At 38.9% G+C, this 27,667-nt stretch overlaps 1 protein-coding gene across 1 annotated transcript in view; it reads left to right on the top strand.

The window, feature by feature from the left end:
• KDM4C (lysine demethylase 4C) overlaps window positions 1-27,667 on the top strand; it is a 400,505-nt gene that overhangs the window by 67,523 nt on the left and 305,315 nt on the right. The window contains exons 5-6 of the mRNA XM_068973756.1: window positions 5,811-6,004; window positions 25,781-25,830. Of these exons, the coding sequence (XP_068829857.1) occupies window positions 5,811-6,004; window positions 25,781-25,830 (244 nt within the window). The remainder of the gene's footprint in view (window positions 1-5,810; window positions 6,005-25,780; window positions 25,831-27,667) is intronic.

Raw genomic sequence — 27,667 nt, 5'->3', positions numbered from 1 at the left:
TTGGTTGAGCACTTTCCTTCTTTTCTTCTCCATATTCTTTCTTGTCATACTCATAGTTACATTTTTAAAGTGAGAGTCTTTTTTTTTATTATCATGTAGTACTTTTTGTTGCAGAAATTTTTTGTTTCTTCAAAACTTGTTCTACATTGGTTATTGACTAGACTTTCAGAAAGAAAAGAAAGCACTGCTGTAAAATTTTGTAGGTATTTTGGTGTATAAAAATGCAAAAAGGAAAAGAGGTCTGTTTTTAAAGTAAAAAGTTTGGAGAATGTGAGATATTTTCATGGAAAGGAAGCAGCAAAAAGAGCTATCGTGTCACACATTGTAATTAACTTTAAAGCAAAATGAATTTCACATGAGTCTAATTTTGTTCTTTTGTGTAAAGATCCTAAGGAAACCCTCTATTTTAAATGTGACCAAGGCTCTCATTTTAGTTATTGAAAGATTCAGTTTTCCCACATTACTGTGTGAAATGGATTGAATTTTGAAGTCTTTAGAACAACCAAGTTTTATTTTTCTTTCCTCACGTGTATTACCTTTGAAACTTCAAGGGCTTATTGCAGCGTTATGAATTGGTGGCAGTAATTTACATTAGCCTATCTTTAAAGTAAGTTGAAATTTGGAAGAAGGTCTCCTATTTGGATCATGTTACTCTATTAGGTGTTAGCTGGGCTGCAGGAAGGGTCATAGAAAGGGATGGTGAAAGCCAAATGAGGACAAGCGTAATCTTGTAAAAAGTGATAAATAAAAGTATCTGAAAATTTTAGTGAGAAACTTTAATAATTTCTTTTAGTGTTTTCTCAGAGTTTTATAACACCTGGGAGGTGACTCTTTTTCTTATTAATGATTAGCTTTTTAAATGAAAATTTTTTCATAAATTTATTTATTTCAGAAATTTTTTGGGGGTCACTTTGGGTCCAGCTTAGAGCTGGGCATGTGGCAGTGAAACTCAGGAGAGAGATGAAGGCTCAAAGCATTGTTTGGAAAGAGCTGTGTGGGGATAACGTTGTAGGTGCTGAGGATGATGGCAGGTGGGGTGGGGAGGAGAAACATGTGGGTTGGATGGGGACATTGTTGAGGAAAGATATTAATGTCTTATGTAAACAAGGTCTTGTGATCAAGTAACATTTGGGAAATCTAGAGTTAAAGCAGAGTTAAACAGGCTTCCTTATAGCATGACCTCTTAGAAACTTCAGAGTACCTGCTGGCACTGTGACTTTATAAGAGGAGGAGAAAAGGAGACCAACATTTTTTGACCATAGCCTCTTGTAGGAGTAATGTTCATTAGAAATATTTTAGGGAGAACTAGTTTGCTGTGATTTTTGCAATATTTCTCTGTATTAGATGGGAGGGCTCCTTACTGATTTGGTTTCTAATGTGGCATATTGCTTCCCTGTGTTGCTTCAATTTCCTAGTGACCTAGCACAGTCATTGTAGAGCATTCTAGATGCTCATAGTCCCAAAAAGAAGGACCTCCTTGGCCTGGATGTGCCCTGTGTAGTGACCCAGGCCCAGAGCTCAAGGGTGTGAATTCAGACTTAGCACGGTCTTTCTATGTAGGTTTATAGAGGCATCGTTCATGCTAATGCTAGCATGGGGGTACTTACTTCCTCTGTGAAGTCCAAAACCTGATCCTAAAACAGATCCTGAGTGGCTATCAGTTCAGTTCCGTTCAGTTTAGTCGCTCAGTCGTGTCCGACTCTTTGCGACCCCATGAATCACAGCACGCCAGGCCTCCCTGTCCATCACCAACTCCCGGAGTTCATTCAGACTCGCGTCCATTGAGTCAGTGATGCCATCCAGCCATCTCATCCTTGGTCGTCCCCTTTTTCTTCTGCCCCCAATCCCTCCCAGCATCAAAGTCTTTTCCAGTGAGTCAACTCTTTGCATGAGGTGGCCAAAATACTGGCGTTTCAGCTTTATCATCATTCCTTCCAAAGAAATCCCAGGGTTGATCTCTTTCAGAATGGGCTGGTTGGATGTCCTTGCAGTCCAAGGGACTCTCAAGAGTCTTCTCCAACACCACAGTTCAAAAGCATCAACTATTTGGTGCTCAGCCTTCTTCACAGTCCAACTCTCACATCCATACATGACTACTGGAAAAACCATAGCCTTGACTAGATGGACCTTAGTCGGCAAAGTAATGTCTCTGCTTTTGAATATGCTATCTAGGTTGCTCATAACTTTTCTTCCAAGGAGTAAGCATCTTTTAATTTCATGGCTGCAATCACCATGGTAATGAAAATTTAGGAGTTCTTTCAGATTACTGTCTGATTCTTGTTAAATTGATGATACAGAGATGGAAAAGAAGGATCCTTGATAAACTTCTCATTTACACATATGTGCACAGATTATGGTCCAATGGTGAATTATTTCAGTAAACCAGGCAGAGACAGGGTAAATAGACACAACAGAGCAGGGCATGTCTAGAATGCACTGGGTTATTGGGGTGAAGGGAAATGGGGACCAGGGAGGAAACATTTGCTCAGTGGAGGTCAGGTGAGTTGCAAATACTGCTCAAGCACCTGTTGGACATTGTATGCTGCTGCTGCTAAGTTGCTGCCGTCGTGTCCGACTCTGTGCAACCCCATAGAGCCAGCCCACCAGGCTCCCCCGTCCCTGGGATTCTCCAGGCAAGAACACTGGAGTGGGTTGCCATTTCCTTTTCCAGTGCATGAAAGTGAAAAGTGAAAGTGAAGTTGCTCAGTCATGTCCGACTCTTCGTGACCCCATGGACTGCAGCCAGCAGGCTTCTCCGTCCATGGGATTTTCCAGGCAAGAGTACTGGAGTGGGGTGCCATTGCCTTCTCCATGGACACTGTATGGAAGAGCCTTATTCGAGGGGATGGAGTCTGGGAAGAGGCATTTTTCTGTGAACGTGCATTGGTGTATAGACTTTCTGAAGAGACTTGATGGCTTTAAGCTTTGAATGGTTTGGCAGATTTCCAGCCTGTCATTGTGGGGCTTGTTTGTAGTTGGTGTCTTTCTGGAGACTACTTTTACACTAAATCAGTTCTGTCCCCAACCCTGAAGTGAAGCAACTTTTATTAGAAGCTTTGCCAGTGTTTGTGTAGGGTGACTGTATGCCTGGGTGGGAAGAATGTAGCAGTTTTATATGTTTGCCTGTCATAAATTTTAGCTCCTTGGATCTTTGTTGATTTTTAGTGCTGAGAGAAGAGGATGGTATATTGCATTTTCACATGATCAGAACTGAAAGCATAGAGTTGATAAGTGAAGGCCTAGAGTCAGAAAGATTCAGGCTTATCTTTGCCACCCACTGCTCTAGGAGTACTAGGTTTTCCATTTGTTCATTTGGGTATGACATTGCTTATGTTACAGGATTATTTTGAGTTGATGTAGGCTGCCGTCTCTGGGGTTGCACAGAGTCGGACACGACTAAAGCGACTTAGCAGCAGTGTACATGTATGTGCAGTATAATGAGATAGACTGTGGTGTCACACTTCTCCCCAGTGACAAATGAGGTGTCCTCCTCGTCTGAATCTCTGAAGGAGACCTGGTGCTCTTTAGAGTTTGAGTAGAACCTGTCCTTCTAGGCAGCTAGCGAGTTCAGTCAGTAGTAGAGAGCAGACATTGGAGAAGGAATTTGGAAACACTAGGATTTATTCTCAGCCCCTTGTTATACCTGTTATTCTTAATATTTTAATAACCTCTTTTATTGAAATTATGTGACTTTTTATTTTAGCAAAAGAAATTAAGTTTTTACATCATGGCAACCTTGGCCCTTGCCCCTTGCCCAGAAGAAACTGATGCCAACATATTATTAATATTTGCCCATTAATGGGAAGAATTTCAGTAGTGAATTTCATAGGACCTTTTTTTTTTTTTCTATCAGTTTATCACGTGTTTGGCTTTTGTTTTGTTTCCAGTAAGATTTACTGGAGAATAGTGGAAACATTTATTTTGTCAGTTCTAAAATATAAGTTTTATTTTCTAAAGGTTTTTATGTCTTTTATCCTATTTAGTCCTCTTAGCAGCTCTGGGTGGGTACCTCATGCTTTCCCAAAGAAAGAATGGGAGCTCTGGAAATCGCAGTGATTTTTGCCCTCGGCAGTGGCAGAGCTGGAGCCATAATCTGGGTCATCTGCCATCACTCTTTATTCTCTTCCCTCATCCCTTTAGACCCACAGGTCTAGTCATGTCAAGGGATTCAGCCTGAGCTATTTCTGAAAGGTAATATCAGTCAGAAACAAAGATGAGACTTCTTCAAATGTAGGAATTTCAGAAGAATAGTTTGTTCCTAAATTTGCAAGCTCATTCAATTTAAAAATGATTCCTATAATATGGTGCTCATTTATTACTTCAGATTCATTGCCTCAATAATGACTTTTAAATAGGAGGACTCTATTATTAGAGTGATTGGACTGAAGTCTGATTGGACTAGGGTTAAGAGATTGCATCACTATAAATAGAGAGATAAAATATTTTACATAACTTGAACTTTTATGAGGTCTCATAAGTTGGGACCTAGGATCTTTTCTAGAAGGATACTTAACTTTGAACAATTTCCAAATAGCAAGCTTCCTGCTGTAGGTTTTAAGTTATAGAATGGCTGTCTTGGGGAGTTTTGGAATTAAGTGATTTCCCCCGATACTTTTCAGTTATATTACCTGAGGCACAACTTCATTAACTGCCCCATCAAAAATTTTCCTGACCCAAAAGCTCAAGTAAGTAAACGATCAGTACATTGATTATATTGTCATCTAAAGACTATAATGAAAACAGAATAATGAAAATACTAGGCATGGTTATCTATGAGGCCTTGGCATAATTACTGGGGAGGGCCTTTTTGGTATACATAAATAAATTTAATGTCCCATGAGGAAGTTGAAATGGATTTAAAGACACTGCCATTTCATCGTGATTGCAAAAATGTGGGTCCAATCACTGATATTTAGTATTTTATTATGAGAAAAGTTCATGAGAAATAGTTTGTAAAAATTATAAACAGTTGTGAATTAGACTGCCTTAATAAGTGATTGGTAAGTTTTAATAAAACTGGAATCTTTTCCTGTCATTTTAACTTTTATCCCAGTGACTCAACTTTTTCTGTTTCTGTTACCAGCCATGTGGTGTTACTGTTATAAAACTATATTATTCCAACAATTTTACCAAAGTTTGGATAAATATTTTTAGCTGTTATTCTTTGTTTAAAATTCCCCATCAGCATAAGAGGTTGATATTTAGTTGAAGAAGCAGTAGAAGCACAATGATCTGTGACTTAGAATAACGCTAAGGATTTTTCCAAAATTAGAGTTGGGTTTTCAGGAAATGATGTATCACATGCCAAAACTGAATGGGGCTGAAAGAGGGATGACAGAAGATACATTTTGTTAGTGGTGTCTTGAGATGATGGCTGATGTTTAATGACTTAAGTAATGTGCAAATAAACAAGCTAAAAACCAGAAACCCCCCCAAACTAAATAGTGTTCCAAGGATGGAAAGCATGCTGCAGATCATATGCTTTGAATCAATGATGTTTTTTTTTCACTAACAGCTGATGGGAGTAGGTCCTTAATTCTCTGTCATTTGGCATAATTTTATACTAATATTTATATAGAACCACATTTTGCTGGTATTAATCTTGGATAATTAATCATGGATCTGTATAAATATATCTATGTGTGTGTGTATGTGCCTTGGATACTTATTGCTTTATTTTTTTAATTTCTAAGCGAGTTAAAATATACAGTAATAATTTTGGCAGATGATGGTTTGATCAGTAGATGTTATCTTTATGAGTTTATTAATGTTTGTCTTTTTTCCCCCTTCTCTCTCTTCCCTGTTTTTAGGGTGTGGATGAATGGAACATAGCTCGCCTAAACACGGTCTTGGATGTGGTTGAGGAAGAGTGTGGTATTTCTATTGAGGGTGTAAACACCCCTTATCTATATTTTGGCATGTGGAAAACCACATTTGCATGGCACACCGAGGATATGGACCTCTACAGCATTAATTATCTCCACTTTGGAGAGCCCAAGTCTTGGCAAGTTGCATGTTTAATATTCATTTGCTTTGGAATTGTGAGATCTGGGCAATAGGAACCCGTTGAAGATGATTTTTTTTCCCCCTTTTCTGGCAGATTCAGATTTATATGAGCTGTAAGAAAGTTCTTGACCATAACAATTAATTATTGAAGAGTCTTCCACTCTGCCTAGGGTTTTGCTCAAAACCATAAAGCTAATGGTGATTTGTATATCCAAATTTGGCCTACAGACGATTTTGTGGGTCATGGATTGATATGTATTTTAGTCTCAAAGAATTTGGCATCTTGAACTTCTCTGAGCATTTGCTGGAAGGTATGGGGAACCTAAGTTAGGAGTGAAAATTCACTTCCTGGATGTACCTAGTGATTTTCTGGTCTAATCTCTGAATCAATGACAGATTCCATTTAGTATGTGGTGAGTAGAGGGATAGGAGGCATGAATCAGGAGACCTGTTACCACTTTTTTGGTGGTGGAAATGGGGAGAAAAATAAGAATGTGAATGTGTGTTCTTAACTTGCAATTACCTGTGTCATCTTTCTGAGCAATGATTTTAAGATTTATTGTTCTGTAGAATGCATCATATAGTACTCAGCACAAATTTGTGATTGTTATTCTGTCAGTCACCCTGGAGTTCTTTGTGGTCAGCCAGTTTCATATTTGAACTTATTTTTGTCAGTTTTAGTCTTAGGAAGGGCTTTCCAGGTGGCTCAGTGGTAAAGAATCCACCTGCCAATGCAGGAGACACGGGTTCAATCCCTGGGTTAGGAAGATCCCTGGAGAAGGAAATGGCAACCCACTCCTGTATTCTTGCTTGGGAAATTGCGTGGCCAGAGGAGCCTGGAGGGCTATGTTTCATGGGGTCACAAGAGTCAGACACGCCTGAGTGACTGAGCACAGTCTTAGGAGAGCTTAAATATCAGTTCTATTTTTTTTTATAATACACATATGTGGAGAATAATTCACAGACAAAAGCATACGAGGTATCAACTTGACAAGCCAGGAAATACTGAATATGCTCTTTCTGCTGGTTACGAACATGATAGGATGCTCTTCAGGTGCTTGTGTCAGCCCAGTAGCTTTCTCGCCTCCAATTTAAAGGTAATGGCCTCTTTTTAAGTTCTCCTGCTGATCAGGTTTTGAGTGCAATGTATAATTTCTGTCTGCATCTTGCTATTACTTGCCCTTGAGGTTTCATCATTTGGTGAAGTGTGAAGTTGTAAGCTTTCTCCAGCAAATTCAAATACAGCAAAAGTTCATAATGATCAAAAATGACATTTAATCAGCAGGAAAGCTTTTGGTGGAAGGGCAAAGCTCTTAGGACCCAGAAAAAAAATCCAGACGTTTTCTGGTTTGCGATGGAGTTTTATGATCTGAGAAAAATTTAGTGATAAGTTTTGTAACTCATTTTTAATAGTGCTTTACTTACACATTTTGTTTGGAAAATTTTTAGCATTCTGCTCTCTTAATGGAATAAATAAAATGTAAACATTTCTAATAGGTGGTCTAGGAACTAGACTTTGACAGAATGGGATGGAAAGGTGATTTCTTACACAAGTGTTTGTTGGGGACCAGCTTGTGAGCACACGCTCTAGGCCTGTGTCTCTCGTCTTTCTTCAGCACCACGGTAGAGTCTTTTGGAGTGTCATCTTTCAGTACTTTTGGGAATCAACTTTGAGAGACTCAGAGAAATATTTTAAACAATGTGTAGGCTCCTGGGCAGTTTCTTAGCTGCATAGTTATTCCCATGATCTTTCTTTTACTCACTTTTGTTGTGAGTAAAATAGGCAAAATTGGTAAATTCAGCGTGTTGTATATAAGGCAATTATATACTTCCCTTAAGAAATCTGGTTAGGGGTTTCCTTGGTGGTCCAGTGGTTAGGACTCTGTGCTTCCACTGCAGGGGGCACAGATTGCGTCCCTGGTTAGGGAACTAAGATCTTGCAAGCCTCATGGTATGGCAGAAAAACAAAAAACAAAAAACAAAAAAAACCCCAACAAACCCTGAAAAGTTAGTAAAAGTTAGCAAAACTTTTCCGTAGATTTGGAGAAATTCATAACAATCATGACAATGCCTGGGACATTTTAGTATTCGAGGAGTTGAAATGAAGTCTCTGCTTTCTTATTAAGAAAAGGGGTTTTTTTCCCCTTCTCTCTTGGGCCAAGACTTATCTCCTAAAGATTGCTTGGGCATCTTTGGTGGCTCAGATGATAAAGAATCTGCCTGCAATGCAGGAGATGCAGGTTTGCTCCCTGAGTTAGGAAGATCCCCTGGAGAAGGAAATGGTGACCCACTTCAGTATCCTTGCCTGGGAAATTCCATGGATAGAGGAGTCTGGTGGGTTATAGTGCATGGGTAGCAAAGAGTCGGACACAGTGGTGATTAAACAACAACAAAGATTTCTTAGAGTAGAATATTCTGTTAGGGATATGACTGATTCTAGAGTCTTGTCTTTGGGAGAGGGCCACGCTCTTCATGAGTGAGGATAAGTATACTGGATTCCAAAGTATTTCTCTCAGAATATCTCTTTCTCTCTAAATACAGAAAAGGTATTTTCTGTATTAAGTTATTCTATTTGTTTGTAACATATAGACTCCATTATATGCATTAAGAATAGATTTATACTCTCACTATTACCTTTAACCTTGGCCATTATTTATAATGGTAAAATAATAAAACATAGCAGTGAATTATGACAGTTAATCTACATTCCATTTTCTAAGATAGCTACTGTAGGAAAAGAGCGATATAAATGACTCTAAGGATATTCCCCAGTATGCTTATGAATGGTTATATTAGCTCGGCATAAATAATTTTGAGGTAAACTTTATTATTATCATAAAGTTTCCCTGGTGGCTCAGATGGTAAAGAGTCTGCCTGCAATGCAGGAGACCCAGGTTTGGTCCCTGGGTTGGGAAAATCCCCTGGAGAAGGAAATGGCAGCCCACTCCAGTATCCTTGCCTGGAGAATATTTTGGACAGAAGAGCCTGGCGGGTTACAGTCTACGGGGTCACAAAGAGTCCAACACAATTGAGCTGCTAACACTTTCACTTTTCTTATTATTAACATTCACCTCAGTAACCATCATAATATATTTAAAGTAAGCTTTGAAAGGTGATAGAAGCATACAAATTCATGTAAATATTGGAAGTGGGCAGTTGTGTGGCAGACTCAGACTCAAGCAACAGCAGACAGGGCTGTGGTCCTCACTCTGCTACTGATACGTGTGGCTTTGGGCAAAGAGCTTACTTCTGTGGACCAATTTCCTCACCTAGAAAATGACAAGGCTAATCAGGATGCACTCCAGTGCTCTAATTCTGTAATTTGTGATAAAAAGGACACGGGTATTTTTACCCAACGTACAGAACGAGAGGATGCGGAGGTGACATGAAGTTGGGGGTGTGTGTGTGCACGTGCACGTGCATGCACGTACCCTCGCTGGTTTCCTTCTCTGGTGTCCTCCCCTTGTTGGGTTGCCTTTCCTCTCCTTCAGGGGTGCCCTGTTCACGCTTGACATCTCTGCTCCGGGCAGTGTGTCTTCCTCCTGTCTGGTCTTATTGCCTGGCGTTCAGTTTCAGTGACCTTCTCTTCTTCAGTTTTTTCCTTAGGCACCAAGTTCTGGTTAGAGGTATTATAAAGACTGCCTAAAATTCTCTCCTTACTTCCATGACTGTGCTTGCTACTCTTCTTTGCCCTTGTGTTCCTTAAATTTTGCCTCAAGGCTTTCTGGACCATGTGTTGCCCCACCTTAGGCTTCTGTCTTTGCACCTTTCAAGTGATTGTGTGACCATTTCTGCTGCCCCTTTCCTATGCTTGCTTTGAAGTTTGGGGGCTGTGTTTTTCTCTTTGAAATGGTCAGCACTTAACACAGATCTGGCTAGAGGTTTGATGCTCTGTCAAGTAGTTCTCATTTTGAATCAAGAGAGTATTAAATTGTTTTGGATCAGTCTGTTCAAGAGTAGACAGGATAATATGTAAAATGTTTTATAAAGATTCTTGACTCCAGTGTAATTATTAAGAACACCAAGCTTCCAGAGATTTCTGAGTAGCTGCTGATAGGCCTGGCTCCAGGTAGAAGCCATGAGACATGGTTTACTGGGTACAACATGTAGCAGATTTTGCTGAGTAAGTGTTCATGAACACAAGTATGTACTGAAGAGACTTTAGAGGAGCTAATTATTTATTTAAACATTTCTAGCATGAAGGTTTAAGGAAAAAGAGAAAGCTTAAAGTAGGCAGATAGAAAACTGCTATGGCAGTCAGTGGTAGCGTATTTATTTTCTTGGAATTAATATTGACTTTGGAGCCAGAAGACCTGTTTTAAAAATCCCAATTTGTCACTTGCCAGCAGAATGACTTAGGGCAAATCACCATACTCTATTCATCATGAATTTCTCTAACTGCCAAACAGAGACGTGATTTATTTTCTGTCTTAATAGTATTGCTTAGAGGGTCCTGGGAAATACATTGTATAAAGGTGTCTTACAAATTGTAAAAGAACTATTCAAATATTAGTAGTTAGTGTTATCTTAATAACTTTATAAAAATAAGTAATTTTTTGGTCATAGTAATTACTTAGAGCTTGAACTTGGAGTGATGTGTTTCTGTGTATGATTGAGTGGGCATTTCAAGGATCAGTAAAATAAAAGTTTCTTTCCCAAGCATCATGTATGATAGTGGTTAATTCCTGTGAGATACAGAATTTAGATGGTGACTTGAATCTCTGTCTTTGAGAAACTGTGTCCAAATACAGCAAATAAGATAGTTTCAGATTTACTCTGTTGAGAATGAGAGAGGTAAAGTTTAGGGGGGCTTGCCTTAAACTATGAAAAGTTCTCAAGTCAGGAGAGAAGTTTCTCTTGGAAGTTTTTTGAAAAATTAAGGATGGGCTGAAGCATTTTGGACTTGGCTAAATTTTACTCAGTAAACTGTGCAGTTTTGTTAAATGTAGCAATAAGAAAGTGTCAGATTATTCAGTGTGATATATCTTAATTCCTTGCTTTTTCTTTAGATCAATTTGTTTAGTGCTGTGTAGTATTTTAAGTACGCAGATTTTTGCCCCAGAGTCTTGTGTTTTGAGTTCTGGCATTGCTTTTTACTGAGAATATCACCAAGGGAAATTATTGCATAACCCTATGCCTCCTTTTTCTTATTTTATTTTAAAATTTTATTTATTTATTTGATTGCCCTAGTTCTTAGTTATGTTACATGGGATCTTTGATCTTCGTTGCAGCATAAGAGATCTTCAGTTGTGGCATGTGGGATCTTTATAAGTATTTATAAATTGAAGTGTTAATAAAATTAACTGCATAAGTTTATTCTGATCATTTAGGCATATCTATGTTATATATTTTTAGATAATATTTTAAAAGATTTAAAGAATTGGAACTATACCCCCCAGATATGGTATTAATTTTGTACTCAGCTGCTATCTGTATTTGTAGAGAGTCAGAGATAACAGGAAGCAAATATTTTTATTGGTCAAAAGGATGATATTTTAGTTAAACCTCAGCCTGACTTGGAGATAAACATAGCCACACTGGTGTACACACATACATCTCTGCAGTCCAGACAGTGAGTCCCAAAGACCCCTGCTTAACATCGAGTTCTCTGAGGAGAGTGTCAAGGAGGTCTGGTGCTTGTGATTTTGAAGGTAGATCTCAACGCGTTTTCCTGAAGTGATGAGATGCAGTGTCTTGTCACTCACTGACTGATGACTGTGGGTTCTCATACAGGAACTCTAAACTTGTATTAAGTACCTTTGATACCCCTGATAAGCATAGCAGGAGCTTGTAAATTCCTTCAGGATTCTTATTTCCTTGTAACTACTTTTTCACTTAAAGCCACCACCATCACCACCTACAAGATCTCCAGTAAACCATTTAAATGAAAAGAGACTGTTGAATCAAATCCTAACTCTTAGGGAAAAATCAAAAGGTTAATGCAAATTTATTTACTGTGTAGTTCATGGAAAACAAGGATTAGTGATGCTGCTGCTGCTGCTGCTAAGTCGCTTCAGTCGTGTCCGACTCTGTGTGAACCCATAGACGGCAGCCCACTGGGCTCCCCCATCCCTGGAACTTTCCAGGCAAGAACACTGGAGTGGGTTGCCGTTTCCTTCTCCAGTGCATGAAAGTGAAAAGTCAAAGGGAAGTCGCTCAGTCGTGTCCGACTCTCAGTGACCCCATGGACTGTGGCCTACCAGACACCTCCGTCCATGGGATTCTCCAGGCAAGAGCACTGGAGTGGGGTGCCATTGCCTTCTCCATTAGTGATGCTAGCCTTGCTAATTACTCTACCGGATATAGTGGTTCACAAATGTTACCTAACTTACTTATCTTTATTCCTCTGTATTTCTCTTCATCCTCTTCAGACTGTTTAGTTTAGAAACCACTTTGTAGAAAATATATGTTACTTAATATTTGTGTAATAAAAATTTTTCTTTGACTTGAGCATATAGGAAAGCAGCTTTTTTTTTTTAAATTGCACTTCTGCAAGTAGGCTGGCAAATAACTGTTACTTCTGTGACACCGAATGTGTTCATTGCTTGTAAGCTTACTTTTTAAGGTGTAGAGCTTGACTAGGATGATGAAGTATGTTCTCTATCTTTGGTGACTGCAGTTCATTTCATGTGTGCCTCTTTTTGTGTGCCAGGAATTGTGCTAATCAGTTTAAGAAATCATCTCAGGTAAGCCAGACAACAGGTGTTTCAGGTAGGTGTTTTTTTGCCCCATTTTTAAACTGAGGACTCTCAAACTGACTTTCAGAGCCTTAACTTCTTTATCTGGGGGACTAGTGAGTCTTGCAGCTGGGATTTTAACTTGATTTAATAAAATCTTCCCATTGATTTAAAGTGAAAAGTGAACAGTGAAGATGAAGGAATATGCAAGAAGAAAGAGTACTTGTTTATTTTTTATTTTTTATTTTATAGCACCAGCTTTCTTTTAATGGGATTTTCTGCAGAACCAAAAGAGAAACCAGCCTCTTACATTTTGGGAGAAAACTATGGCATAAGAGAGATTTTCAGAAGGGTAAAATGTGGCTGGATTCCAATCATGTGATAATTCGTAGCAGTTATTCAGTTGGGAGGACCATTGTAGGTGAGAGTGGGAGAAGCCACTGGCCCAGCTTTATTTGCTTCAGATTTGTTCTCTAGATAGCTTTTGGAAATCTGCTTGAAATTAGAAAATCCCACATTTTAGAAAGAATGTGTTTTACCTTGAGGATTTTGTCTTCCTCAGGGAATGAGTGATAATTTTTATTTAAATGTCTGTTCACATTCAGTTCCCTCAAATGAAGCTTTGGAAAAAAAGCTAGTTTGTCCCTGTTGAGAGCTAAGAGTGCTTTGTCTATCAGACCTTTCCAGTGAAGTGGATGAACTTAGAGTCTGTTTTACAGAGTGAAGTAAGTCAGGAAGAGAAAAACAAATACCATATGTTAAAGTATATACATGGAATCTAGAAAAATGGTACTGATGAACCTGTTTGTAGGGCAGCAGTAGAGATGCAGACATAGAAAACAGATTTGTAGACATGGGGTGGGAGTGGGAAAGAGAGGGTGGAACGAATGGAGAGAGTAGCATGGAAACATCTACATTACCGTATGTAACATAGATAGCTATATGAGGCAGGGAGCTCAACTTGGCGCAGTGTGACAACCTGGAGGGGTGGGATGAGGTAGGAGGGGGGTTCAAGAGGGAGGGGACATATGTATACCTATGACTGATTCATCCTGATGTATGGCAGAAACCAGTACAACAGTGTAAAGCAGTTATCCTACAATTAAAAATAAATGGAAAAATAAAGCCTATCGGATAAGAACTGCCAGGATGAGGACCAGCCTAACTCCTGAAGGCTATAACACGGTCCTCTTTACTCTTTCTAGTACTCTTGGTCAGCTAGTTTTTATACTTCATAAATTTCTTCATGTTGTTTGGATTCCTTTTTACATAAAAATATAGTAATGTCTGCATTGAATTTCTTTGGATTGAGAAGGTTTTGTTGAAATTGTCTTGGCTACTAGAAATATAAACTAAAAGTTAGGTTAGCCAAAAAGGAGAATTTAGTTGACTCATGCATTCACGAATGGACAGAAACAGCTGGAACCCTTAGAAGTTGCCAGGCTATGTTGGATCCTGGGCCCCACTTCTCCTTGTGTGTTGCCTTCAGTTTTCTCCCTGGCTTCTGTATTCCTCCCTGTGTCACCAGGCATGAAAGCTGCCCCATCGGGGAGGGCCGTGAATTTTCCTGGCATGGATTCTCTTCCAGTCTCTTGTGTAATCACTGAGGCTCAGGCCAAGGGTTGGAAAGTATTATGATTGTCCTGGCTTGGTCACAGGCCTGCCTCTGTGGTGGTGAGGGCAGAGACATGAAAAATGGCAGCCCCCATCAGAATTCCATGTTTGTGTTTGGAGGAGAGGGTGGATGCTCTTACCTGAATTTTGCTGCACAACGGGAGTAAAACCCAGTCTCCTACAGTTAACAGACAAAGAAAAGTCCCAAATAACTTCAGATATTTGCTTAAAAATCTTAGGAAAACTGGTTCAATTAACTTCAGTTCAGTTCAGTTCAGTCGCGTCTGACTCTTTGCAACCCTATGAATTGCAGCACACCAGGCCTCCCTGTCCATCACCAACTCCCAGAGTTCACTCAGACTCACGTCCATCGAGTCGGTGATGCCATCCAGTCATCTCATCCTCTGTCATCCCCTTCTCCTCCTGCCCCCAATCCCTCCCAGCATGAGAGTCTTTTCAACTCTTCACATGAGGTGGCCAAAGTACTGGAGTTTCAGCTTTAGCATCATTCCTTCCAAAGAACACCCAGGACTGATGGAGCTCTTAATTTATTTTCTATGAGATTTGAAAAGATGTCCTTTGGGGTATTTCCTTAAGATGAAATAATATATATATATTTAGGATATTAAAGTTATTAAAATGTATGCTTGTTTAACTTATTGTAAAAGCTTTCTAGCAATTGATCACTGACTTTTACTTGAAGCAGAGGCAGTTGATACAGTCCTCTTTATATACACTGAACTGAAAACTAAAGAATATATAGTTTATAAGTTTCTTTTTCTGATGACTTGAACCAACGTTGCCCTCTTTTCTTATGATTTATATATTAAATATCTTAACAGTCAGTTTTACCACTTTGTTATGTCCTGTTCTTTTAGAACTTTTTTTTTTTCATTGATTTGTGTGTTTTGATCTAGTCTCTTCAAGGAGACTTTTGGCTTCTTGAGAGCAGCCCCACAGCACCTTGGTAAGGCTCATCACCACAGGCTCTTCAGTTCAGTTCAGTTCAGTCGCTCAGACTCTTTGCGACCCCATGAATCGCAGCACGCCAGGCCTCCCTGTCCATCACCAACTCCTGGAGTTCACTCAGACTCACGTCCATTGAGTCAGTGATGCCATCCAGCCATCTCATCCTCTGTCATCCCCTTCTCCTCCTGCCCCCAATTCCTCCCAGCATCAGAGTCTTGTCCAATGAGTCAACTCTTTGCATGAGGTGGCCAGAGTACTGGAGTTTCAGCTTTAGCATCATCCCTCCAAAGAAATCCCAGGGCTGATCTCCTTCAGAGTGGACTGATTGGATCTCCTTGTAGTCCAAGGGACTCTCAAGAGTCTTCTCCAGCACCACAGTTCAAAAGCATCAATTCTTTGGCGCTCAGCTTTCTTCACAGTCCAACTCTCGCTTCCATACATGACCAGTGGAAAAACCATAGCCTTGACTAGACTGACCTTTGTTGGCAAAGTAATGTCTCTGCTTTTGAATATACTATCTAGGTTGGTCATAACTTTTCTTCCAAGGAGTAAGCGTCTGTTAATTTCATGGCTGCAGTCACCATCTGCAGTGATTTTGGAGCCCCCCAAAATAAAGTCTGACACTGTTTCCACTGTTTCCTCATTTATTTCCCATGAAGTGATGGGACCGGATGTCATGATATTTGTTTTCTGAGTGTTGAGCTTTAAGCCAACTTTTTCACTCTCCTCTTCCACTTTCATCCACAGGCTCATAGACATGTTTAATTGCTGAAGCAGGTTTTTTGGGGGATCTGCTCCCTTGTGTGTCATACGTGTACAGCACCATGCTGCTTTCAGGCTTTATTGATCTTTTTATAATATTCTTTTTGGTTTCTTATGGGTAAATATTATAAAATTAACCTATAAAATAATGCAGTCATGTATCCTGTGTGATGTCTTGAATACAGTCAACCTGATACATAGGAAATTTTTAGACAGTAACAAAAAACTGTTAGAAACTTTTAGACATTTTACTACATTTTGATTTTCAGTGATAATAACAGATTTGATAGCTTACCAGAGAGAAATCCACAGATAGTACACACCAAGTTTAATACAGCTAGTTACAAATCCAGCCTCCTTTCCTTCCTCGAAGTGACTAATATGAGGCTTCATGCATGATGCTTCCAGAATGTTATTTTATAATGTATATTTCTGAGTGTACAATGCATGTAGTCATGTGATGTTTGAAATGATCTGACCAGAGACAAAATAGGCCCATTTAACAATCTTCCTTGAAGTGTGGTTAAAAAACAGTGAATGTTCTTTGAGAAGGCATTATACATCAACAAGGGCTTGAGTTAGATGAGTTGCTGTCCTCTAAGTTACTTGCTCCTCTAAGTTACCTCTCAGCCCACTTGAGTGAAGAAGGTTAATATAATATAGGGAATGTCAGGTGTTGGCAGAAACATGTGGCCATTTGCTATCCCTCTTTTCCTAATTTTACTGAGACACAATTGACATACATCATTCTGTAGGTTTAAATCATTCAATGCAATGGTTTGATTTACATATATTGTGACGTGATTGCCACAGTCAATTCAGGTCAATTCAGTCGTTCAGTCATGTCTAACTCTTTGTGACCCCATGGACTGCAGCATGCCAGGCCTCCCTGTCTATTACCACCTCCTGGAGTTTACTCAAACTTACGTCTGTTGAGTTGGTGATGCCATCCAACAATCTCATCCTTTGTTGTCCCCTTCTCCTTCCGTCTTCAATCTTTCCCAGCATCAGGATCTTTTCAAATGAGTCAGCTCTTCGCATCAGGTGGCCAAAGTATTGGAGTTTCAGCTTCAACAACAGTCCTTCCAGTAAATATTCAGGACTGATCTCCTTTAGGATGGACTGGTTGGATCTCCTTGTAGTCCAAGGGACTCTCAAGGGTCTTCTCCAACAACACAGTTCAGAAGCATCAATTCTTTGGCGCTCAGCTTTCTTCACAGTCCAACTCTCGCATCCATACATGACTACTGGAAAAACCATAGCCGTGACTAGACGGACCTCTGTTGGCAAAGTAATGTCTCTGCTTTTTAATATGCTGTGTAGGTTGGTCATAACTTTCCTTCCAAGGAGCAAGCGTCTTTTAATTTCATGGCTGCCGTCACCATCTGCTGTGATTTTGGAGCCCCCCAAAATAAAGTCTGACACTGTTTCAACTGTTTCCCCATCTATTTCCCATGAGGTGATGGAACCAGATGCCATGATCTTAGTTTTCTGAATGTTGAGTTTTAAGCCAACTTTTTCAATCCTCTTTCACTTTCATCAAGAGGCTCTTTATTTCTTCTTCACTTTCTGCCATAAGGGTGGTGTCATCTGCATATCTGAGGTTATTGATATTTCTCCCAGAAATCTTGATTCTTGGTTGTGCTTCATCCAGCGTGGCATTTCACATGATGTACTCTGCATATAAGTTAAATAAGCAGGGTGACAATATATAGCCTTGCTGTACTCCTTTCCTGATTTGGAAGCAGTCTCTTGTTCCATGTCCAGTTCTAACTGTTGCTTCCTGACCTGCATACAGATTTCTCAAGAGGCAGGTCAGGTGGTCTGGTGTTCCCATCTCTTTAAGGATTTTCCACAATTTGTTGTGATCCACACAGTCAAAGGTGTGGACTTAGTCAATAAAGCAGAAGTAGATGTTTTTCTGGAACTCTCTTGCTTTTTCCATGATCCAGCAGATGTTGGCAATTTGATCTCTGGTTCCTCTGCCTTTTCTAAATCCAGCTTGAACATCTAGAAGTTCATGGTTTACGTATTGTTGAAGCCTGGCTTGGAAAATTTTGAGCATTACTTTACTAGCGTGTGAGAGGAGTGCAGTTGTGCGGTAGTTTGAGCATTCTTTGGCATTGCCTTTCTTTGGGATTGGAATGAAAACTGGCCTTTTCCAGTCCCGTAGCCACTGCTGAGTTTTCCAAATTTGCTTGCATATTGAGTGCAGCACCTTCACAGCATCACCTTTTAGGACTTGAAATAGCTCAACTGGAATTCCATCACCTCCACTAGCTTTGTCCATAGTGATTGCCACAGTAGGTTCAGCTAATATTTGTTTTCGCATATAGATACAATAAAAAGAAAAAAGGAAAAAGAAAAATAATTCTTCTTACACTCTAATAAGAACTCTTAGGATTAACTCTCTTAACTTTCCTGTATATCATACAGCATTGTTGTTACAGTTGTCATGTTGTTCATTGCATCCCATGTACTTATTTATCTTATAACTGAAAGTTTGTATCTTTGGACCATTTTCCTCCAATTCTGCCTCTCCTCACCTTCTGCCTCTGGTAACCACAAGTCTGATCTCCTTTTCTGTGAACTGGTGTCTTTTAAAAAAAAGAAAAAAAAATCCCCATGTAAGTGAATACTTCTTTTTTTGAAATTTAAGGCTGTGTACTTTTTTTTGGTTTGTTTGTTTTAAATATTACTTGAGTTATCGTTGGGTAGCTTGGTTGCTTTGGGTAATGTGCACTTTTGAAAGCCTCTCAATTTTCAAAGACGTTTCCAACTGTAAAGTAGCTGTGTAGGTAATTTTCCCTTGAAGATTAAACTTCAATCACAAGAAATCTCCTTGAAAATGCTTCAGTACTTTGTTGGAGTTAATTGTGTTAAAACTCTTTAAGCCAATTGTAGTGAAACTCTTTAAGCTAGTGATACTTTTTCTTATGGATGAAATAATTATCCTTTGAATAAATGATCACTTCCAAAATATACCATCCTCTGAAGATTTCCATATATGGTAAGATTGTTTTTCCTTGGGAAAACACTGGTTTTGGTAAATTTTTGATAGGAACAAATAATTTCATGTCGGCATGTTTTTTATTACCAATTTTTGAAGTTACTATTTTTTTATTCTTCTTGAAATGGCATTTTGTTTCTGTTATATTAATGCTTGATTCTGCAAAACACTACATCTGTGTTTGGTGATTTTTGGTTTTGTTTGTTGGTTTGTTTCCTGTTTGTTCGTTAAATATTTATGGAGTCACCCACTGGTCAGATACTGGTTTTGGTGAATAAGACAGAATGGTCTTTAGGAAACTTAACAGTTTATAAGCATAGCTTTTAGTACCCCCACACTCCATTTTATTTTCCAGCAGTAGCATAACACTTGTTCTTAGGAAAATTTTATTGCATTCCTAGTCTTACGTGAATCAAATTCTTACTCTTGAGTATTCATGTGTAAACCAGAAAGAATTTTCCTGTGATGAGTTCTCACTTTGGAAAACACTGGCCTAGCATGGAGGTTCTCAAACTTTCCATAAATGAAAATTTCTTCAGAAGGTCAAATTATATAAAATTTGAAAATAAAGGCAGAGATGACCTGCCTGAAATGTGTGTCATGAAACTCTCCCTCAGCAACTCCTTCCTTCAGGTCCCCTTGGGAAACCCTGATGCCCTGTGGGATGCCGCAGAAAACAGGAAATCAGTCATCTCGTACTCAAAATCCACATCACTACTGAATGTATTGTTTGTTGAGTACTTTGAAGAGATCAGTATTAAAACGTAAAGATTTCTTTACTATTGTCTATAGTTGATATCAACTAATACTTTTTAATACCTTTTTCTCGATGCAGTTGTCTCACTTATGACGGCCTACACATGTGGCTGCTAGATATTATTTTTTCTATCTAATTGTTCTGTCAGGAAATGGGCCACAGATGGCATAGGGTGAGACGAAGCTCTGGCTGAATTCCTTTCCTCAGGGGCTTTATATCTTGTCCCTTAGGGCCTCAGGTCAAACACCTCATCCTCCAGGTCATAGTTAGAGATGCCCAGCTTGCATTTGCAGGTCGAATGCTTAAGTGACACCTCCTTAGAAACACGTGCATTGTAATTGTTTGTTGTAGCTTGTGTTGCTCAGGAAACCCATTTTGAGACTCATGTGTGTGTGCTGGCGGTGTCTAGGATAGTGCTCTGTAAGCAGCCGCTGTGGAGAGGGAGGACGGCAGGACTGGGCAGAAGGGAAAGTTGACTGCCTTCAAACCCTGGGCAGATTCCAGAGGCAGCTCTGGCCCTGACAGGGCCTCAGGGTCCCAAATGGAGGCAAGAGGGTCAGGGCGCAATACTCCGGCTAGGAGCATTCATTACGTATGGGCTACCATTCCCTCCCTCTCCGGGGAGCATGGTCATGAAGAAGGGAACTAGACCCTCGGTGAGTGTCATGTGGGGACAAGGAGCATCCCTTTGCTGAAGGTGCTGAGGGCCTCGTCCAGCAGTGGGGGTAGGGCGTGGTTACCACCAAAGCACCCCTTGTAGTCACACTTTCTGTTTCTCACATTTGTCTATTTTCATTTAAGAACTGCAAAGAAGTAAGCAGTGTTCTGTTTTCCACAGGTAGCTAACGAGATTTCATAATAAAAAATATTAATGCTTAAACTTTAATAAATGAATAAATGGTGAATCTTGTTAACATCATCAGTAATGTGAAAATGTAACATAATCACACATATAAAAATCTATAGTTCAACCTTCTTTTTGACACAATTAGGAATAGGCCTTAATTAAAAAGTATACTATAAATTACTTCAGAAATATTGAGTTTTGTGAAATATAATTTAGGCACTTTTTGATTCATGAAGCTTTTTGTAACAAGAACCAAAGAAAAGTTTTGAGTAGTGATTTGATGGCTTTGTTTTTTGTAATTGCACTTTATTTAAAATGTCATTATCATTTGCCTGGTATATACTATTACTTTAGTTTCAAAGGTAGTGATTTTTTTCAATTGCGAATTTTAAAAGTGGGTAATCTAAGAAAGGTAGCGGGGAGAAGTATTCTGTGTGAATATTGGATTTTGGCCTGTTAGCAGGCATAAAACTTTTACTTCCAAAAGTTGGCTCACTCTGCAGTAATTGCAGTGATCATTGAAAATGGTGTGGGTTTTCCTTGGGAGGGATGGGCTAGGTAGCCCCTGTCACTTCCTTCCTCTTGGCATGTTGGTGTGACTGATCAGGAAACAGGATTGGATATGGGGCTGGAGAGCACATCCTGGGCTCTAGACTCAGATCTCAGCTTGGGTACCAGTCTATCATCAATCTTGCCTAACAAAATTAATCCCTCTAAGCCTTAGTTTCATCATCAGTTAAAATGGAGGTGTTAGTAAGAGAACTTTGATCAGAGGATCTTAGCACGAGGTTTGGCATATTATAAGTGCTTGATAATGGTAGCTGTGATGAGCGATATAATTTTATTGGTCAGTTTTTCTTTTCACTCAGCTTTCAACACTTTAGTAACTATTGAAAGTATAACTTGCTTATGGTCGTAAAAGAAGGAAGGGCAATTTAGAGTTGTCTGTTAGAAAACTAATCTTTGGGGACTTGAGCCTGAATCTTCATGTGAGATGACAGAGTGAAACAGCAGGAAGAAGAGGAAATATATGCAAAGGGCAGGGCGACTTCACCCATAGCCTCCATCAGGGGAAGGGAGCTGAGGTCTGTGCTGTTTCAGGACTGACCTGCCTGAGTGTGGCCTGGACCTGGAAATGGAGCTCCTCTTGGTGGCCTTTGGCTTGGTGAAACTGCCCTTGATGGTTTCCTGAGAGAAATTAGGGGGACATCGGGGATTATCAGAGAAATGGGAGTTACCCTCTGAGTAGTGCTGGTAACCATTTCTGATGGACTAACAGTGTGAACATATCTTGAAATGAGCAATACAGAGACCACTTCATAGAGAAAGCCTAAATCAAAGAAATAGATCTAGTACCAATTGAAAAACAGTTTCACCTGCTGACAGTTTGAAATGTCAGCCTGATACTATTCAGTTAAAGATAATGTGTGTAAGTTACAGCCACCAAGATAACATCACTTTAGGTCTATTCTTTGAGTAAACCACCCAAAGACGTGCTTAGAAGGATTATTCTGTTTTCCTTGGCCTTCAGATTAGATCTCTCCTTCTTCCAATTCATAAAAGATGCTAATTTTAAACAAAATATCTAATTAGTATGTCACTAGTTTGTTAGTGATTCATGGTTTCTTAATGTTAGCAGAACTGTTTGTCATACTCACTATGTCTGAAACAAATACACTGTTCTAAAGGTTAAATGGACAGTTAGTAATTTCAGCAAACCAATATGCATGTGTGGGTATGCATTGGTAGACATCATATATGGTGGTTTCCAAAGGATACAGAGAAGTATAAAACATACTTATATCTTCAAAGAATTAAGAATTAGTTGCCTAACTGAGCAGTGGTGGCACAAAGTACCCAGTTGTGAAGCCGGCACTCTCACTGTACTAGGTAGGTTAAAAGAGATAATTTATTTGAAAATTTCTGTGTGGTGATAGGTGTTCTGTCAGAGAACATGGTGCCTATCCACACAAAAGTGATTTATTCACACCGCACAACAGCTAGCTGTGGAAAGCAGTAGATGATAAACACTATGTAAGAAGTATAATGGAAGGTCTCTGGAAGGTGTCAAAGAAGTAGCATTGCTGAGGTTTCCACTGGTCAAAGAAAGCTTCATCAAGGAGGTGGAATCTGGGCAGGGATTGGGTGGTTGAGTTTTGAAGCAGAAAGGAGGGGCCGTTTGTGGTGAGAAGTGAGGTCAAAACCCCTGCGAGGGAGGGAATAATTCATAGTCCAGACTGTTGGGAGTGGACTGCTGATATTTGTGGCTGTGGCTAAATTGTGTTTGGGGGTCGGCATCTTGAAAGCCAAGCAGTAAGGAAGAAAGGTTTTTATGCTAAGATAGTGATAACAGGTCTGTAGCTGCCCAAGGAGATATTTTAGTGATGGTAATGGTCTACTGAGGGCAGACTCAGCTATTTCCATGCCATTTAAGTGGAAATTAGGTCCCCCAGTCTTGCCTACCTACTGTGAGCACACTTTGTCCTTCACAGTCCATGGATTTTCTATGCACTAGAGCCCTGGATGAGATCCATAGGGGATGAAGAAAAGGGAAGGCAAAATGGGGAGTCCACACTGAAAGTACAGAGTCCTGGGAGAAAGATTTGATTGAATTAGACATTTGAATGAATTGGGAAATTGAAACTGGTAGAGTTGTCCTGAGTATGCCAGGCTGATCCTGTATTTAGGAAATGATGTATTGGCTTATATAATTTCTTACCTGTTCTTCTAGTTTCTCACTTTGATGATTTTTTTCTTCTTCCTGTATTCTTCCTCTCCTTCCACATCTTCCATCCTTCTGCATCTTCCATCCTACCTTCCACATGTTTCATCAGGAACATGATTCATCATTTGAGAGCCCACAAAAGTCAGCAAACACTTTCTGAGCATCTGCTTTTCTGGTGCTCTGTTCCAGAAGAGACACTGGTCCTTGCCCCTAGTGAGTTTGAAGGGAGAAAAGGAGACAGAAAAGTAAAAAAACATTAAATTCTGAGTTCCGTGATGGAAGGCTATCTGCTGTGTGGTTGATAGAGTGAAAGGAGGAGTGTGGGTCTCTCCCTGGGGGTGACTAAAGCTGGGTGAGAAAAATAAGTGGTGGTTTTGTTGGCTGGACAGGGATAGTAAGGGTATACAAAGCCCAGAAATAGGGTATGGAAAGTAGTGGAGGTATGAAGTAACAAAGGCACTAGAAGTGGCTTCTTTGGTAAAGCCAAAGGCCAGGATTTGATTGGGACATTGATCAGTAGATGCAGCTGAAGAGGTGTTAGGACTGCAGCAGGTCTGTGCGCCCTGCAAAATGCTCAGCTTCTGTCCTTCAGGTAAGTCAGCCATGGAAGACCCATGGCTTTGTCGTGGTCATATCTGTAGTTTGCAGAGATGACTTGGGCACATCACGGAGGGTAGGTTTGGAAGGGTACATCACAAACTGAGGTTCCACCTGTAATGGTCAATTATACCTTAGTGACCCAAGCTGCATTGAGGAGACATACTCAGTGTGTGTCTAATTTAAAGAATTTTTGATACATGTATAGTATATGGCAAAAATCTTTCTGGTGATTAACCTCCAGAGAATTTTTACTATAATCCTTTTTAGAGATGTGATGGCTGTGTGTCGGCCATGTGATTTTTGTCAGAGTTGTGAGGACCAATTGAAAGACTATGTCAAGGGTATTTTTTATCCTTATATTTATGTTTATATATACATTTATATTTACTTATACTTAACATTTTCTGGGAGCAGATGGTTGAATTTTAGACTAATGAACTGTAACTTTGATATCATTTTTTAGGAAGAGTGAATCTGGATATATAAATATAAATATCTCCATGTCCAACCCTTACATGAGTGCATGCCTATGTGTGTATACATGTGCATGTCTTAGCATGTATGTTTTGCTTGTCTGTGGTGTGTGTGTCCCCCTTTCTGGGTATATTTGATAGTGTAAACCAGGGATTAAACATTGTTAAGAAATGACTACTGTATAAATATATTGAGTGATTATCATTTAGTTATGCTAAAATTTTTATCTTCCAGTTCAGTTGGAATACTTTTATTAACAGTGCCTTAAGCAATAGGATATATGGTTGAATTTTCTTTTAGAGAATTGCCTAGTTACATCAGATCCAATTAAGTTTTGCATATGTTATCAGTGGCATTAAATGCAACCAAGTGTGGTGTTAAGTAAAATGAGAAAAGTTATTTTAGTAAAAACCTAACTTGTACTTAATATATCTTGAGCTAGTAAACAGCAAATGTAGGTCTGAAGAATAACATTTTTATTTAAAACATGAAATGATCATTTAACTTAAGATTATTATTTTAAAATTTGTTAGTAAGTTCACAGTAAAAAAACTCAAGTATTTAACTTTTTAAAACACCAAACTAGAAATGAGTAATACTTGAAGAATTTCTGTTCTCCAAGGATGAACAATTCCTTTTTTTCAAACAGGGATCCTTCTTGTACTCTGGCAGTGAGAGTGCCGAGTCCCAACCGTTGGAGTGCCAGGGAATTCCCAACGATTCTTTTTCTATATATCAAGACTTTAAAAGTCACATAATTGTGAAGTAAATAAAAGCAACCTTTTTTATGGTTGGTAAACTTGTATTTAAAAACTATTTGTAAAGTACAATATTCTTAGAAAGGTTTGGTGGAGATACAAACATTGCTGTAATAGTTTATTTTCTGTCCTGCTTGTCAGTAAAAGTTTTTAAAAAAGAACTCTGCTTAAAAATGAAGGCCAAACTAATCAACCTTGAAACAAAAAACATAAAACCCAAAATAGCCCTGGATTGCTATGGTGTTGTGATTGTTACAAGGGAGGTTCTAATCTCCATGTTGTGGCCAGGTGCCGCCTTGTCCAAGTTGTTTGGTGGCTTGGGGCCTTTGTTCCCTAATGTGTAAAATGTGGTTGGAATGGTGATCTGGAGCATTGAAATAGATGATTTAAGTTTATTTTTCCTCTGATTAGTGTTCAAGAGATACAACTCTGTGTTTGGTTCTCTAATATCTGCTTAGTTCATCTATGTGGAGTTTGGGGTTGACTTTTTTTTTGCATGAAATTATTTAGAAATACACATCCTTAGGATACGAGTTGAACAATTACAAACCTAAAGCTGTTATTTGTGTTTAAAATTTTAGGTATGCAATACCCCCGGAACATGGGAAACGACTGGAAAGACTAGCTCAAGGTAAGCTTGCTATCTGTTATCTACACGATAGGTTCTCTGTTTCTGAGGTATTTTTACCTCAGAGTAGAATATCACTATATTAATGTTATTCTTTTCAAGTTATTGGCTTCTAAGTATTTTTCTCATTGAGTAATTTTAATTTTTTCCATATTGCATAATCATCATGATTATTTTAGTTGGCTGCTTTGTTTTTTGTCAGCTGATTTCACTTAACCTATTTTAGTTATTTCTAGTTTTTTTCTCCTTTATATAATGTACTTAACATCACTGTGTCAATAAAATTTTTATTTCCTTTAGTTGTACCATTGAGATAAATTCCGAGAAGTACTGATACTGGATCTTGGGCTTCTAGGATGTTTTATGGGTACTTTTCATGTTGCCATATCATTTCACCAGAGAGTTGTGTTAAATCCCCCTCCCCTGGGCCTGAGAGTGCTTGAAGTATGAAGTTGAATGTTTCTAGGTGATGGGACAGGCATAATATTGTATGCCTTCTTAGACTAGTAAAATTAAGCGTACTTTACGGATCTTGAAATTTGTTTTTTTTTTTTAAGACTTTGTCCCTCTTTGTTTTCTTTATTCTTCCAGTTTAATTGAGATGCACTTGACATACAACATGTTATAAGTTTAAGCTGTTCAGCATAATGATTTGACTTGCATCATGAAATGATTGTCACAGTAGGTTTAGTGAACATCCATTATCTCATATGAATATCAAAATAAATAGAAAAACATCTCCCCTTATGATGAAAACTCTTAGAATTTACTCTTTTAACAGCTTTCACATATAACACTCAGCAATGTTAATTATATTTATCATGTTATTTGTTATATTTCTAGTACTTATTTATCTTATAATTAGAAGTTTGTACCTTTTGACTACCTACCTTCATTCAGTTGTGCCTCCCTTGACCTTGTCCATCTTCTTCTTCTCTCACTTTTTTAGTTTTAGCTGCCATTTTTATTAATTTTTTAAAATTAATTTTAAAAATTAATATACTGGAATATAGATGCTTTACAATTTGTGTTCCTGCTATATTGCAAAGTGAATCAGCTATAGGTATACATATATCCACTCTGTTTCGGATTGCCTTCCTGTTTACGTCACCATGGAGATTGAGTAGAGTTCCCTCTGCTATATAGTAGGTTCTCATTACCTGCCCGTCTACCAGTATATCTACTACTGTGGACAAGAATTCCTTAGAAGAAACGGAGTAGCCATCATAGTCAACAAAAGAGTCTGAAATGCAGTACTTGGATGCAATTCCAAAAACACAGAATGGTCTGTGTTGATTTCCAAAGCAAACCTTTCAATATCACAGTAATCTAAGTCTATATCTGGACCAGTAATGCTGAAGAAGCTGAAGTTGAATGGTTCTATGAAGACCTACAAGACCTTTTAGATCTAACACCCAAAAAAGATGTCCTTTTCATTATAAGGGACTGGAATGCAAAATTAGGAAATCAAGAGATACCTCAAGTAACAGGCAAATTTGGCCTTGGAGTACAAAAAAAAGTAGGACAAAGGCAAACAGAGTTTTGTCAAGAGAACAGACTAGTCATAGCAAACACTCTCTTCCAACAACACAAGAGAAGACTCTACACATGGACATCACCAGATGGTCAATACCAAAATCAGATTGATTATATTCTTTGCAGCCAAAGATGGAGAAGCTGTATACAGTCAGCAAAAACAAGACGGGAGCTGACTTTGGCTCAGATCATGAACTCCTTATTGCCAATCAAACTTAAATTGAAGAAAGTAGGGAAAACCACTAGACCATTCAGGTATGACCGAAATAAAATCCCTTATGATTATACAGTGGAAGTGAGAAAT

Source organism: Capricornis sumatraensis, chromosome 6 (assembly GCF_032405125.1).
Source record: "Capricornis sumatraensis isolate serow.1 chromosome 6, serow.2, whole genome shotgun sequence".
In the NCBI taxonomy this organism is placed as follows: Eukaryota; Metazoa; Chordata; class Mammalia; order Artiodactyla; family Bovidae; genus Capricornis; species Capricornis sumatraensis.
Note: the sequence above shows the minus strand (reverse complement) of the source record. Positions and strands in the feature narration are given on the sequence as shown.